This window comes from Danio rerio, chromosome 4, assembly GCF_049306965.1.
Source record: "Danio rerio strain Tuebingen ecotype United States chromosome 4, GRCz12tu, whole genome shotgun sequence".
NCBI lineage: Eukaryota > Metazoa > Chordata > Actinopteri > Cypriniformes > Danionidae > Danio > Danio rerio.
This window is the reverse complement of record NC_133179.1, coordinates 1,697,412-1,713,945: the sequence shown is the minus strand read 5'-3', so window position 1 is coordinate 1,713,945 and position 16,534 is coordinate 1,697,412. Positions and strand designations below refer to the sequence as shown.

The 16,534-nt window shown below is 36.8% G+C and overlaps 1 protein-coding gene across 1 annotated transcript in view; it reads left to right on the top strand.

Annotated features, from left to right (window-relative positions):
- Window positions 1-16,534, top strand: part of ptn (pleiotrophin) — a 59,024-nt gene that overhangs the window by 21,533 nt on the left and 20,957 nt on the right. The window contains 1 exon segment of the mRNA NM_001003981.2: window positions 14,822-14,910. Coding sequence (NP_001003981.2) covers window positions 14,823-14,910 — 88 coding nt within the window. The 5' untranslated portion in view covers window position 14,822.

Below are 16,534 nucleotides of genomic sequence, written 5' to 3'. Positions count from 1 at the left end.
AATGAAATGCAGCCATACATACCTCCTGCTGTCTCCAGAAACGTCCGCGGGACTACGTTTGCAGAATGAGGGTGGGTTAGATGTCTTTGCATTGTCCTCTATTCGTCAGGTGACAGTATGTACATTTTTAAACAATCAGATTTATTTACAACATGTAATTCAAACATTTCATTATCCCTCTCTTCTCAGATGGGATGGCTGGCTAAATCAAAGGTTACCATGGGCCGCGGGTCCTAATTTGGGCATCTCTGGTTTAGACATTCATAATAGATGTACAACTCAAAATAATGAAGTGAACCGGAGAACACTTTAAACGCACAAGTCACACAGAAAGACAAACAGCAGTGACAAGAAACGAAGGATTCCTTCCAGTCTAGTGCGATTCATCACTGGATCGCTTAAAAGACCCCAATACTCTTATTGGTCCACTAGTGAAAACTCTGCGAGCCAATCGGAACACCTAGATTTTAGAAAGATAGTAGGTGAGAACAGCAAAGCAACACCTCCAGGCACGTAACAGACGTAATGTGACTGACAATTGACAAACGAGGTGAAGGGAGAAAAAATAGTTTCACACTGAGGAACATTTGTGTAAGAAGTATAACGCATTTACTCAATGAGTGTGGATCATGACCATTTAAGTGACTGTCTAATACACTAATGCCTTAAAAGATATTTAAAGCAGGGTTGTTTTTTTATTGTGTTAATGTTGTTATGAAGGATAAAAGCACTGGATGATGATGTATGTGAAGCTGTGGTGTACTTTTTTAAATAGCGTGTTTGTGTTGGCTGTGCAGTTGTGTGTTGGAGGGGTTGTGTGAGGTGAGGTGGATCGTCTTTGGTGATGCTGTGCTTTCTGGATTATTCTGAAAGATGTTTTCGGGGTGTGTGCGTGCTAATACTCCGTCCCTTGGGCTGAACTTTTCTGTGGAGTGAAATTCATGGAAAGACGCGAATGTCAAAAAGTCGATTTGCAACACACATCCCATTTATTTTCCATTTGAGAGGGTTTTGCTGGCTATGAGCTGAGTGTGTGTGTGTGTGTGTATAAATATGTGTGAAAGTGATTTGGGATTACAGGTGCCTGGCAGGTTTATCGGAGACCCGGCAGCTTTATCCGGGGCAGTTCCATCTGTCTGAGTGTGTAAGTCTACACGCTTAGTGTCGCCCTGCGCGTGTGTGTGTGTTTCACCACACAGGGTTTCTCTCTCATCAGTCTGATTGTTTGATTTGTGTTTACTCTGACCTGAAGTATTAACAGTGCAGACAAACTGGGGAATCTCCTTTAGTTTCATTATGGGTGTGTGTAAATGAGTGTGTTTGGGTGTTTCCCAGTATTGGGTTGCAGCTTAACAGACATTTGCTGCGTAAAACATGCTGGAATGGTTGGCGATTCATTCTGCTGTGGCAACTTCCGATAAATCAGAGACTAAGCTGAAGGAAAACGAATGAATGAATACTAAAATGACCATTTTGTTGCAGGCCTAGTTGGAGTTTCTATAAGAGAGATGTGCTATTATTGTGGATTTATATGCTAGCTTCATAGCAGTGAGTTAGATTTTCTTGAGTAAATTTAATAATAAATGTATTATTTATTGCCTCATCTGATAGGTATAATGTGATCATATCTGTTGTATGAGGAAGACTAGTAATTTACACTGAATTATGAATATTTATTGATGAATTTGGCTTGTAATTCATGTTTTTGTCTGTATGATTCATATCAAAGCAGCTTTCCTGTCTGTCTTTCTCTGTGTGTGTGTGTGTGTGTGTGTGTGTGTGTATGTGTGTGTGTGTGTGTCTGTCTGTCTTTAATATTTATATTGTGTTTATAGATTCACACCAAACTGAATTTCAGCCCCTGAACAGTAAATCTCAGAGCTGCTCTCAGCCCGTCTGTGATTCTCTTACTATAAATATCACTAAATAAAGCGGCAGATTGAACAGAAGTTCACACACACACTTGCACACACTCTCTCATGCTCACTCAGAAACACACTGACTTACACACACTAAGACAGACTCACTCGCACACCTACTTACTCACACACATACAAAAACACACTCACTTACACTTAGACACACGTTCACTCTCTTTATACACACACTCACGCACATACCAACTCATACACATTGACACACACTCACGCATCCACACACACACATTCAGATATGTTCCTTCAATGGTTTTGTCCACCTGTTGACAGTCTTGTGTGTGTTAACAACAAAAACAACTGTGTGTCGGCAAGTTTTCCAGTATACTTTGTAGATTCACATTTCCTCTGTTCTTGCACATCTTCCTTCAAGTCATGTCTGAATGATTTTTTAATGCGATGAGCGCACATGAACATCACTACACTGTAACCAGCTGCCAGTCAGAAAACCCTACATAACAAGGACAGTTCTTAGATCTTTGGCTGACGTTGTTCCAGAACATGCATATAGATACAGTAGTAAACATGATGTGTGTGTGAAGTTTAAAAATGGTTGTGTAGTTTTCAAGGTTATGCATGGTTTAGCTCATTCCCTTCTATCTGACTTAAATCTGTAGAAAACAGACTGACAAGCTGAGAGCTGGGTGCGTTATTCCATTTAGAAAAACCTCTTGGTCTTGTTTTTCCTTTAGAGCATCCCGTCTGTGAAATCTGATACAATGTTTATCTTTTAAGACATTTGTGTATAATTTAAGAAATGGCTTCTCAATAATCAACATCGTGAACTCTAGGCTTTTTGCTATTGTTGTGGTCCTTCTCTTGAGTATTGTTTATAGTTGAGTTTGTATTTTTATTGGTATGGCCTTTAACACCTGGCAAAGGGATCATCGATGAAAATAAGTCTTTGGGCTAATTTGGGTAGATTTGCGTTCTTGGGGAACAATGATTAATGCACACTGTCCCTTGTTGTTGAAATAAATAATTATATTCAGAGCTCAGCATGAATTGAGTTCACCCCTTCACAGACCTCTCTTTTAAATGCATATTTTCTACAGGATGCATTACAAATATATATCTGTGCATAAGCATCGGATTAGTCAGTACCACAGGCAAAACTGAAACTAATCTAACAAATAAACTGAAGATTACAGTCCAATAATGTGTTGATATCTTGAGGACAAATATTAAGTACATTAAAAAAACAGGAAAAATTATAAGAAGCATAGAAAATATGCAATTTTGATGAAATTTTGTTGTTTGTACATTATTTTTGCAATAACTTAATTAAAAAATTTTTTTTCCTAAAGATATTTGGTGATCAAACTCTTACTTTAATGGATATAACTGTTTATTAGTACTGTTTTCTTTATATGCATCATTAAATGCGTATATTGGCTATATTCACTGAGAAATGTATGAAATATAAATTTTCAACAGTGGGTGTGCTCATTTATGCTGAGATCTTTATTTTTATAGCAGCAAAACCAGGACTTCTTTATAAAGCTGATTAAATTTATTCATATTTTCAGGAAAATTTAAATCTGTAATTTAACTATTTCATTTTTAAATCTCTATACTCACATCTATCCAATTATTTCCTGTTAAAAAGATCATTTTTAGGGACCGAGCACCTATGGTCCATAGGCCCTATTGCAAATGCTCTGTTTATTATTATTATTATTATTATTTATGAACAATTACATTACAAACATTTACGTTTGATCACTGAAAAAAATTATTCAAAGGTGATTCCTTGGATTTACTCAATTTTTTATGTTAAGTGGTTGTAAACAATTTAATTGTGTTGAATTTAAACAAACAAATTAAGTTGAACATTATTAATTTAAACAATTTATTTTATTGTTTAAATTCAACACAAATAAATTGTTTGCAACAGTTCTGCATGCAACACTTTTTTTCAGTGATATGAGCTTCTGAAGTGGGTGTAGCAAAATGGCTTGACAGCACCACCTATTTTGGATAATTTTAATATCCTCAGCAAATGCAATTTTTGCCATTCCCGCCGTTATATTTCAACAAACTCCTCCTGGAGATTTTGTCAGATCAACACCAAAATTGGGTATTGTTATCGAAAGGTCTTGGCGATGTTAAATTGTGAAGATCTAGAGTTTTGTCTAAGGACGTGTCCATGGCGGCTTCGCAAACGTTGATGTTTTCCAACTAAATGCCAGTTACAGTTATATCGCCACCTGCTGGCAACAGTAAATGACATGTTTTACAGTGTTACAAACTCCTCCTAGAAATGTTATCAGATTGAACCCAAGTTTTGTCCGTATAATCCAAAGGCCTATGTAATGTTAAACTGTGAAGATCTAGAGGTTTCCCCGAAGGGTGTGTCCGTGGTGGACTAACAGTTCAGTGTTTCACCATGGAGGAGGAAGTACTTATAAATCAGACCTGCCTGAAAATTCACATTCCTTACCTGAAGACATCTGCATGCCAGTATTGAGTCATTGCGCCATCTTATGATAGAAGGAAGTTTGCCATAAATCAATGATTTTTTTAGGATTTTCAATATTAATCAGCTTAAATTATTATTAAATTATTATTGTCCACTGCGGTGAGCCAGGGTGCAAGTTCCTTTTCATCGCTGCTTGCAGCTTTAATTATTAATTGCATTGGAATTTAGTGGACACACGCTCTAAAGTCAAATCTGTGTGTTTGCATGTTTTAGGATTGAGGCTCCAGGTCTGAAAGTTACTCAAATAATGTTTATTTATGCTTCTTAAAAAGCCATGCCAAAATGTTCTGAGAGCGTTGCTTGTTAGCTGGAGGCACAGTATAGTACAGTGTAGTAATTTATTGAAAGTTGACTGTGCTTGTTGCAGACTCTGTTTACTCCACTTCATTCCTCCGGAGATCGCATTGCATGACTTTTTGGCTGGTTTCTGCATCACAGCAGGGTTCAGTAAGCTCCACCTCCTGATCACTGAAACAAACACCTAGAACCCAACAAATCCGGGTTTGGGTCTGAGTCAGAGTAGCTGGATCAGGCATGAAGCTTTTCCCTCTCCAAGCCAAACTCAGCATGGATAAAACCCTGTCAATCACAGCGCGGAGGAAAACACAGCATCATACAGAGAGCTTTCAGAAGAGCAGCAAGTAAGATTTACACTCTATTCCAGGCCTTCTGAAGTCAAATCTCAGCTCGTTTCCAGCATCACTGGCTCAATGTCTGATGCAGAAGGTCACGCAAAATGAGAAACCGTTCAGGAACTTTGAAGGCGTTGAAATGACTGTTTCAAAACAACAATTTACGATGTATTGAGTAAGCAGTGCAACACAAAAACATTGTACTTCCCATAGTAAATGCGCACATTGACTTGATGTGGAAGACAAAGGTAAACAAGTCATTTTTTAGTTTGTTTTGGTGCATGAAAGGGTTCTTGGAGCTTTGTATAAATCACTAAAGTCTCATGGAGTGTTTTGGTTTATTTTCTGGACTTTGAGTGTCTCGGGACACTTGTTAAAGATGAGGGAGCTCTTATAGTAATGTTTTATAAACAGGTTTCGGGAGGAGCACGATCAGTCTTTGATGAGGCTAAAGCAGGTCGCACACCACAAGCGCCGCTCGGCGCCGCGACACGGCGCATACATGACAGATTAAAGTATCACACACCAGACGCGCACATTCGAATGATATTTAACATGAAACTAATCAGATGGCGCTCTGTGGTGCGGCTGAAAAATGAACTACGTCCTGAGCCGTCGCCGGGCGCCGCCGACAGCCGCCGACTTGCGGCGGCGGTGTGTGTATCCTGATAGAAACCTATGTTTAGAATTCTAAAATACATGGCGCTGCGTGGTGCTGCGCGGCGCGCCGCCGAGCGCCGCTTCTGGTGTGCGACCTGCTTAATTCATCACAGACAATCATTCTATTATCCAATCAGCTCAAGACCAAACCCAGATAAATTGTCAAACACGTCATACCTCCGCTTTCTCTTGACTTCAGTATCCCTCCACTACCCCAGCTCCACACTTTTAAACCCGATACCTACTATAATCTGAGGGGGGAGTGTTCTGGAGCCGGGCTAGATATTGCGCTCGGAACCTGTCTTTCTCTATCCTGATAAGGGGAATAACACGAGTCAGGGTGTCTTCCCAAGCTCAGAGGCCACTTCCTGGACAGCACGCCAAATTCTATTTCAGTCAATGAAATAGAATCATTGACAGATTATTCTAGTCAGTCAATGAGTGTAAACTCGTGAATTTTATCTAAAATAACTTTGTTCTGAAGATGAACGGCTAGAGGATGAGTAAATAAAAGAGTTTAGAGAATAAAAGCCAAAAAAGAAACATTACTCCATTATTTACCCTCAAACTGTATTTAGTGTATGTGACTTTCTACTGGGGATGTATCAGGCTTTTTACCCTTGAGTCCGAGGCATTTGATTTTAAGTATCAGCTGATATCAAAACCCAATCGGATACTTCTATAATACATTAAAAAAAAATAAAGAAGAGCGAAGAAACAGATCCAGGATGTCTTATTTTAGCATTCAACAACTCTGTTAACAAACAGAGCACTTCTGTGAGGTCGCTTGAACAATCAGTTAATAAATAACATCAACTCTTTTGGACTTAAGTGCAGCATTAAATATAAAACAAATCTAATATAAAAACAAACAGCACCTCAACTTAAAATACCCAGCAGGCAATCCCAAGTTTACATATCTCACAGTTTGCTATGGCAATGTTGTCATCATCAACTTTATAATACCTCCAGGTCGCAGACATGCTCACGCTTTCAGCTTCAAGCTGCTTCCATGTTCTACTTTGCCGGCATTTAACCAATAGCGTCTCTGCAACAATTTGATGTCTTGTTGCATGCGTTGCTGTTTCTGTGTTAAGTCAAGAAATAGGTCTAACTCTGTGCCACCGCAAAACTATAGATGTTCAAAAATAATGAGCATAAATATTCGAGTCCTGATTAGGAGGTAACGTTCGATTCCTATTGAGCCTGAAACTACGTGATCGGGCCCGATTTCCAATCCCGTGATCAGATCTGGACATCCCTACTTTCTTCTGTGTTTTTTTGTTCAACGGCAAAAAAATTCTGACTCTAGCTTGGCATTTCCATGCTGTGTATGGTTGTGGCCATTATTTAAAGCTTTAAAACGTATGAATTAAACCGCCAGAGGGTTAACGCATGTCTTGTGAGCCAAATTCATGTGTTTTTGTTACAAAAATATTATTATTTTTTAAATTAATGACTTTGGGCTCAATGCAAATGCTTGTTATGTGCAACTGACATATAGGATGTAAGACAGCTAGACACATGCACTTGACATTGAAAGAGTAATAAACTGTATATCATTATAGTATAACATTAAAACACTAATTTTCTTGCTGGTCATCATCCTCTGTGGTAAACAAATTGTGTGGTAAGTGGTTTCTGTGAGACGTCTATTCCTGGAGCTTGCATTATGAATGTGTTATTCGTCAAATATTGTATGTCAGTCATACATAATCTGCATTTGCTGCACACCGGAAGTCATTTGAGTCTAGAATATTTAGATAAACACATGGATCTGCTTCGTAAGACACATGTTAACCCCGTGGTGTTGTAAGTTTGACGATGGATTTAGATAGTTTTGGAAGTTTCAAAACTAATGTCACTACTCAACAGCATTATACAGCATGAAAGTGTGAGGATAAACTTTTAAAGGCAAGTAGATTATACGAGTGTGTAAAGTATGGAGTAATTTTCATTTTTGTTGCATTTAATTATTATTTTTTAGACGAAAGATTTATTTGGGAACAGACCCCCAAAATTTTTTGGAGAGCCTTTGGATCTTGACAGCCATTGATCACTGGCCGTTCACTGTCATACCATAGAAAAGCAGCTCTTATGTTTTACAGAAGAAAATCGCACTCGTTTTGTGTGACGTGTAGTTGAGTAGAAGATAACAGTGTTTGGCTTTCTGTGTGAGCCGTCCCTTTAAGAGCCAATGCAGCAGCCTTACAGAAATCTGTCAATTGAGGACGAGTACAGCTCTCTTTTGTGTGTGTGCGCGCATGTTTCGCTCTGATGGATCACACTGTCACTCTCCCCCTCCTGCTTTTACACTGATCAATGAGCTAATGGAGTGTTAGAGCGGGATAACAGCTTTACCTCAGTGCACACACTCATGCACACACACACACACACGACCCCCCTCAGGTCTTCATTCTGGAGGGGTTTGTAAGAAAGCACCAGTCGTTTGTCATGTGACACTAGTGGACTTCCTTTAGGGTCTGCAGAGGTTAAACGTGAAGATATTCATGATATCTGTCTAGCAGCATCGGAAAAAATTCAGATTTGATGAGTCGAATCAATTGAAATGGCTGAATTGGTACGTTTTATTAGCACTTGCATTCACAGTGCAAGCTTTTATCAGTGGAAAAATTAGTTCATTCACTATTTCTTTGTCATTATCTTTTTAAAAAATGTTATAAGTAATATTAATCATAATAATTACTGTATCAGTTTTAGCACGTTACCAATAACATACTGTAGTAGAAAGCTCCTGTGAACACCTAGAACATTTAAGCAATCACATGGCAATGCCCCATCAACCACCTGGGATTGCTTCCAAACAACATAGTAATGACCTAGTGACCAGCTAGAACTCCTTAGCAACCAAATAATAAAATGCTAATGACCAACTAGCACTCCTTAGCAACCATATAATAACATGCTGGCAACCATTACTACTATATATACCTTATTTTCCATGTTGGAATGCATGCAGCCAATTGTACATTTATTGTGTGTGTCGTTCGCTATAGCTGTACAAAACAGCTTGTTTTGCTTCTTGATAGTGCGAAGTGCTGTTGCTTGCCAACACTGGAGTGTAGCGCCAAAAGTTTTACCATTTACTGCACTTTATTATTCCACTAATTATCTCCCTGTAGCTGCTAATGAATCTGAAGTCTCACACATCCACAGAAAAACAGCTTACTTCCATTGGATAATGTTATGTATTATTAAATGTCTTGTATTTAAGTTTTTGACTCATGTAAAGCATAAAAATGCCAGAACATGTTTGCAGATATTTAAGAAACATGCTGAGTGAACATACATGTTTATCTATAAACAATGTTGAAGTCAGTTATTCTGCTTTGAGAATGTGCGTTCCATTTCGGAATGTCTGTCTTTGTTTTGATCTGTGACTCCGCCCACTGCCAATTTAACCAATTATATTTTAGCACCCAGGGTTGCCTTGGAGCAAAACAGTGTTTAATTTCAGTCCTGAAGATGAATCAATGTATGCGGACATAGCTGAAAATGGAGGACAATTGCAGCCTCCAAATTGAGATGCAGAGCTATAAAAATCCACGTGAGGTGTTTTTTAATTAGCAAATAATACAAATATTACAAAAGTGAACAATAACTGCTTACATTTGTAATGCTTGATCTTTGCTCATTTTTGTGTCTTCAATCTGGCAACCTGTGCCCAGTTGTTGTAAGAAGTGTTCAATCACTAGGTGTGAATCCTACACTTTGCCCCTTTAATGGTAAAGTCAAGATTGGATATGCAGCTGGACGGAAGTGTGATATGCACATTAATATAGCAGCATTTTTTAATGACGCTGTATAACAATCATTAATATTTTTACAGTACTGTGACGGTTGGGTTTAGGGTTAGTTAACATAAATAATACTCTGTACATCTACTGTTTTTACGTTACTGGGACAGTTGGGTTTAGGATTGGGGTGGGGTTAGACGTTAATAAAATACAATAAATGGGAAATTTCATAAATAATAGAAATGATTCTTGTTAACTTCCGGCCGCAAACGTATCCGATCTAGCAACAACCCCCTTTAATAGCAAGTTTAAATAGAATTGATTAATGCACAAATCTTGTGTATGTACTTATGTGTATTATTAAAAAAGCATATAGAGCCCTGCACGGGCCTTAAATCTAAGCTCTAGCCCGGCCCTTGCCCAAGACGCACAGGCTGTATCCTGGCCCTTGTCCAGCAGCTCATCAAAAGTTTTGACCCGAAGCCTGTTTTTTCTGCCAAACAGCTTATACTGTTACAGCCATTAAACCAGATTTGAATTTAATAGAAAGCTGATGTTTTTTTTTTTTTTTTTTTTTTTTAGAATAATTTAGAGAAATGTTTGGAGTTTTTTTGTTTGTTTGTTTGTTTTTAATGTAAGTTTTAGTTTTTTAAGTGACATCGATATCCAAGCGGCATGCTGCCAACAGTGAGTTAACTCAAGCTGTGCATTGTGCATCACCAGTTGGCTCAACATTTAAAGTTGTTTCTGTTTGAAAAGTCGACCAGAAGTTTGCTTTTCCTCTGGCGTTTTTCACAGTTTTCAGTTCGCCATTGGCAATTTCTCTCTTTATGTTCTCCATTGCACCATCCACCGTGATTAGCTCTGATAGAGACAGAAACCATGAGATGAATCTTTCAGAAGCATCACATGCATCTATTTTCATAACAGTTCAGCACATCTTTACTGAAACTCTCAATATTGAAGTTCATATGGGTGTTTTTCAGCTGGAGTCCTGTATTTCTCATAGCTGTTATAATTATTATTTTTTAACTCTCCATGTGTCACCCTGAACCACAAAACCAGTCAGTTTTAATGTGATTTCACTGTGATTAGCGCTAAAAGAGACAGAAACCATGAGACGAATCTCTCAGAAGCATCATATGCATTTATTTTCATAACAGTTCAGCACATTTTGTACTGATAATCTCATTATTGTAGTTCATATGGGTGTTTTTTTGTTGTTGTTTTTTTCTAAATGTAAGTTTTAGTCGATATCCAAGCAGCATGTTATCCACAGTGAATTTAATAAAGTTGTGTATTGTGCATAACTAGTTGGCTCAACATTTAAAGTTGTCACTATTTGAAAAGTTGACCAGAAATTTGCCTTTCCTCCCACATTTTTTTGTTTTAAGTTCGCTATTGGCCATTTTTCTCTTTATGTTCTCCATTGCACATGGCTGGAAATCTCCATACGCAAGGCATCACTAGCACTTCCGTACTGCACACATTTAATCTCATTAATCTTAGTTTTTTTAAGGTTTTGTCTTAAGCAGGCCCGAAACCCCGATATGCGTGGTAGCTATGACAAGAAAATTGGCCCAAAACCTAGCCCTAGGGGCCTAAAAAGCTGGACCCGACAGGCTTGTGTTCAAACGCAGGGCTCTAAAATCAGGCTAGCTAGAATTAATTCTGTTTTATTTTTACTTTTACAACAATAATATTATTAAATAATAATATTGCATTTTCTGAAAACCAAAGCTTCATAGGAAATGGACACATACAAATAGCACAAAGTGCACCATCAATTAAAAAACAAGCTTAAATAAATTCACCTTAATATTTTTTTCAAGTGACCCAAAATTGGTGCAGTCATGCGTCATGTTTGCAGGAGTTTATATAGTATTGATTATTAATGCACATATGTTGTGTATCTACTAACGTGATATTAAAAAAGCAGGTTAGCTTGAATTAATGCCATTTTAATGTTTCTTCTCTAATAATAATTGGCTTAATCAATTAATTGAAGTGATCCTAAGTTTGTGCATTTCGAAAATGAGAGTGTTGAATTTGTATAAGGGAAATGCAGTCATGCATCATGTTTGCAGGAGTTTATATAGTATTGTTTAATAATGCTCATATGTTGTGTACTAACGTGTGTTATTTACAAAGCTAGTTACTTTAGTTTGATTCCATTTCAATTTACTTGTTTAATAATAATAATAATGCATTATTAAGCTCACAGGTTTCATTTATGGTTTAAAGGTTTATAATTAATAAACATAAAAATAATATAAGATACTCCAATTAAAATCCAGCTACGTCTTAATCGCTTGTTTGAAGTGTTCCAAAGTTGGTGCATTTGGGATAGGAGAGTGTTGCATTTGTATGAGGGAAATGCAGTCTTGCGTCATGTTTGCGGGAGTTGGGTCGACACTGGGTATTGAATTAGACTCTACATGGCACCTCAACCTGCTGTCTAGTCCTCAAATCTCATTGCTCCTGTCACTTCACTCAAGGCTAATCCTCTCTCTCATCCCGTATCACAGATTCACTTGCAGTGTTGCTAATCAGGGTTTGGAGGGCAGATTATGTTTTAACGATCCGAACTGCTTTATATGTCATGACTCATGAGTCTTTGATTGGCAGGTTTTTGCCCGTCTGACTGAAATCACGGTTATTATGTGGCACTGGCGATTTCACAGTGTGTCTGAAGTGGAACAGCTCAGGTGTGTGTGAGCGCCTGCTGCTCACACCGGCCCGCCAGAGACACGTCCACCGTGATTAGCTCTGATAGAGACAGAAACCATGAGACGAATTTCTCAGAAGCATCACATGCATCTATTTTCATAACAGTTCAGCACATTCTGTACTGAAATTCTCATTATTGTTGTTCATATGGGTGTTTTGCAGCTGGAGTTTCTCTCATACTGTAGCTGTTATAAAATGATTTTGTTATTGAACTCTATTTACAGTAAGTCATCCTGACCCACACAACCAGTCAATTTTAAGTGTGATTTCATCCTGATTAGCTCTGATAGAGACAGAAACCATGAGATGAATCTTTCGGAAACATCTCATCCATCTATTTTCATAACACTTCAGCACAGTCTGTACTGAAATTCTCATTAGTGTAGTTCATATGGGCAGCTGGTGTCCTGTATTTTCATAGCTGTTATAATTATTATTTTTTTAACTCTCTTTGTCAACCTGACCCACAAAACCAGTCAGTTTCAAGTGTGATTTCACCGTGATTAGCTGTGATAGAGACAGAAACCATGAGACGAATCTCTCAGAAGCATCACATGCATCTATTTTCAAAACAGTTCAGCACAGTCTGTACTGAAATTCTCATTGTTCATTTGGGTGTTTTGCAGATGGAGTCCTGTAGTTCTCATAGCTGTTTTAAAATATACATTTTTAACTCTATATAAGTCACCCTGAATCACAAAACCAGTCAGTTTTAAGTGTATCTATTACAGTTGAGATGTATGCATTACTTAAAAGCTAAATGAATAGCTTTTTCATGTATGTTTTGTTTGGAACCATGAGACGAATCCCTCAGAAGTATCACATGCATCTATTTTCATAACACTTCAGCACATTCTGTACTGTAATTCATATTATTACTGTATTTCTCATACTGTAGCTGTTATAAAATGATTTTGTTACTGAGCTCTATATATTTGTCACCCTGGTCCACAACACCAGTCAATTTTAAGTGTGATTTCACCATGATTAGCTCTGATACAGAGGCGGAAATCATGAGACGAATCTTTTAGAAGCATCACATGCATCTATTTTCATAACAGTTCAGCACAACAGCTGGAGTCCTGAATTTGTCATAGCTGTTCTAAAAATATATTTTTATAAAATTATTTTTTTATTATTGAACTATAATTTATATCAATAATATTTATTATTGGCCATAAGCGTTTTATTTATTTATTTATTTATTAGATTTATACATCACCTAGAAGTTGAATAAATAGCTTTTCCTGTATGTTTTGTTAGGATTGAACATAATTTGTCACCTTTTAAAATTGTGCAAATGGAGTTCTTACCCTTGTACATTACTAATCAAAAATTGATTGTTCATATATTTACAGTGGGAAATTCACTAAATGTAATTTGTGGAACCTGATATGTAATGTATTTTCTAATGATTTTTGGCATTAAAGAGAAAAAAATCCAAGGTATTGTACCTGTGCAAGGGTCACACATATTAAAAGCTCTATGGCAAATACCTACTACATATGTAAAGTTCTTAATTAAGTTCTTTATTAATTTTATTTTATATTACGAGGGGGTCAATGTAGTTTGAGGTTTATGAGAACAAACAAATCAAACACATTGCATAATAATAAACCCATTATTTACTATTATTTTTATTAATCAAGTATATACCTCTATTCCAGCCATTTCAGACTGCAGTTTTTGTTGAGATCATACACAGGATCCACAAATGTGAAAGTAAGACAGCTTTTATGCACTATTGCAAATATTAAACAAAATAAAATGAGTGTGTGTGTGTGTGTGTGCACCGACTCTTGACAGGTAAGAAAGAGCATGAAAATAATAGCAGCACTGTAAATCTGCTGTTCATTGTTGTTAATGGCATTATTTAAATCTTAATGCAATTATTGAAAAGCAGTCTTGGCTGCCAGTTTTTTAACACCATCTGTATTACCCCATAATACTTTATATCACTTACATTATTCCTTATTTTGTCATCTATATTACCACATGCTATACTGTAGTACCTTATACTACTCTATAATACCCCAAATCCATCTGTATTACCCATGCTGCTCTTTATTACTCTACACTGCTCTATTGTCATTCTCAGTAATGATGTTTGATTATGTAAAATTGGGAGACATGTGAACACAAATGTTTCATTGTAATCTATTTTTTGCTGAATTTCGACCGGGACACGTGTTATTGACAGATTTCCATTTTCTAGAGACTCGATGAGAGAAAATGGCTTTAACATGAAGCAGAACTGTGAAAAAAAAAGAGTCCAGCGAGCCAATGCTTATGGGCACAGCAGGAAATCAGCCAACCAGAAATAGGAAGAGAAAAGGAGAGAGGGAGGCTCATAAGTAATTGAAATGGAGGTGATGTCGCCGATGGGCTGCACCGCTACTGTAACTGAAGTGCAGCCGAGCGTTTGGGATAAAATTGCTTTCTAATTATTCAATCCACCTTTACTTTTCCTCCTGAGACACAGAGAGAGAAAGACCAAAAGAAAAAGAGAGAGAGGGTCTCTGGGTGTATGTTGATGAAGCATTTACAGGTTGATATTTGTGAGCTGTGTGTTATTGTATTATGAGCCATACTCATAATGTGCATTTATTTTGATTTTTTTCCCAGCATGCAGCAGCAGTGGGTGTGTGTGGCTTTATTAGCCCTCCTGACTGTCACAGCGACACTTGCAGATGGTGGGAAAACAGAAAAACAAGGTATCGGAACATTACCCCATACTCCTGTATTCACCCACACACTCCATAATAAACCAGACAGGTCTTTATCTCCATATACTGCTTTATATCATGTGCGCTGCTCCATTTTTGCCCACAGTGCTTCATATTACCCCAGACTGCTCTATATTACCATTTACTGCTATATATTACCGATTACTGCTCAATTTAACCATTTACTGTTCAATATTACCATTTACTGCTCTATATTACCATTAACTGCTCTGTATAACCATTTAATGCTCTGTATTACTTCAAACTGCTCTATATTAACATTTACTGCTCTACATTACCATTTACTGCTGTATATTATCATACACTGCTCTATATTACCATATTCTGCTCTACATCACCCCACACCTGCCCCATATTACCATTTACTGCTCTATATTACCATTTACTGCTCTGTATTACCTTTTACTGCTCTATATTACCATTTAATGCTCTATCATTTACTGTTTAATAATACCATTACAGCTCTATATTATAATTTACTGCTCTATATTACCATTTACTGCTCTGTATTACTATTTACTGTTCTATATTGCCATTTACTGCTCTATATAACCATTTACTGCTCTGTATTACCATTTACTGCTCTATATTACCATTTGCTGCTCTATATTACCATTTACTGCTCTATATTACCATTTACTGCTCTATATTACAACTAACTGCTCTACATTACCACTTTTTTGTTCTATATTACACCACAGTGCTCTTTTTTACCATATAATGCTGTATTGTACCATACTCTGCTCTAAATTACTCCACTCTGCTCTAAATTACCATTTACAGTTCTATACTACCACTTACTGCTCTATATTACCCCACATTGCTTTATTGTACCATACTCTCCTCTGCATTACTCCACACTGCTCTATATGACCATTTATTGCTCTGTATTACCACTTACTGCTCTAAAATACCCCACAGTGTTCTATTGTAGCATACTATGCTCTATATTACTCCACACTGCTCTATATACTATATAATTCTTTATTGTATCATACTCTGCTCTGTACTTCTCCACACTGCTCTATATTACCATTTACTGCTCTATATTACCACTTACTGCTTTATATTACATCTTTCTGCTATACATTACCCTACACTGCTCTATATTACCCAACACTGTTATAGCCAGCTCTATATCACTTACACTGCTACAGCATACACTGGCTAATGTTACCTTATGCTGTTCTATATTACCATATACTGCTCTATATACTGCTTAACAGTACCCTATACAAATCTATTACAATATACCTGTACAATTGTACTCTATTAATATATACATATCACTAAAGTAACGTATCATTTTTGAGATTTAGACTGCAATGTGCATACCATGACTTGAATTAGTCTATTTGTAAAGTATTTATTATTTTTAAATGATTAAGATGATTTTGTTGGTGCATCTGCTAGTAAAATATAGCACTAATTATAAGCATAGATAGATATGATATTGCAAAGATACAAATGAAATAAATGAAAGTCCAACAACTGAATATAGAGATATTGAATAATGAATTTAATAATGATATCACTGTATAATCTTTATCATATAAATTAGTAATTAATCTTTTTTATATTAACGATTTCT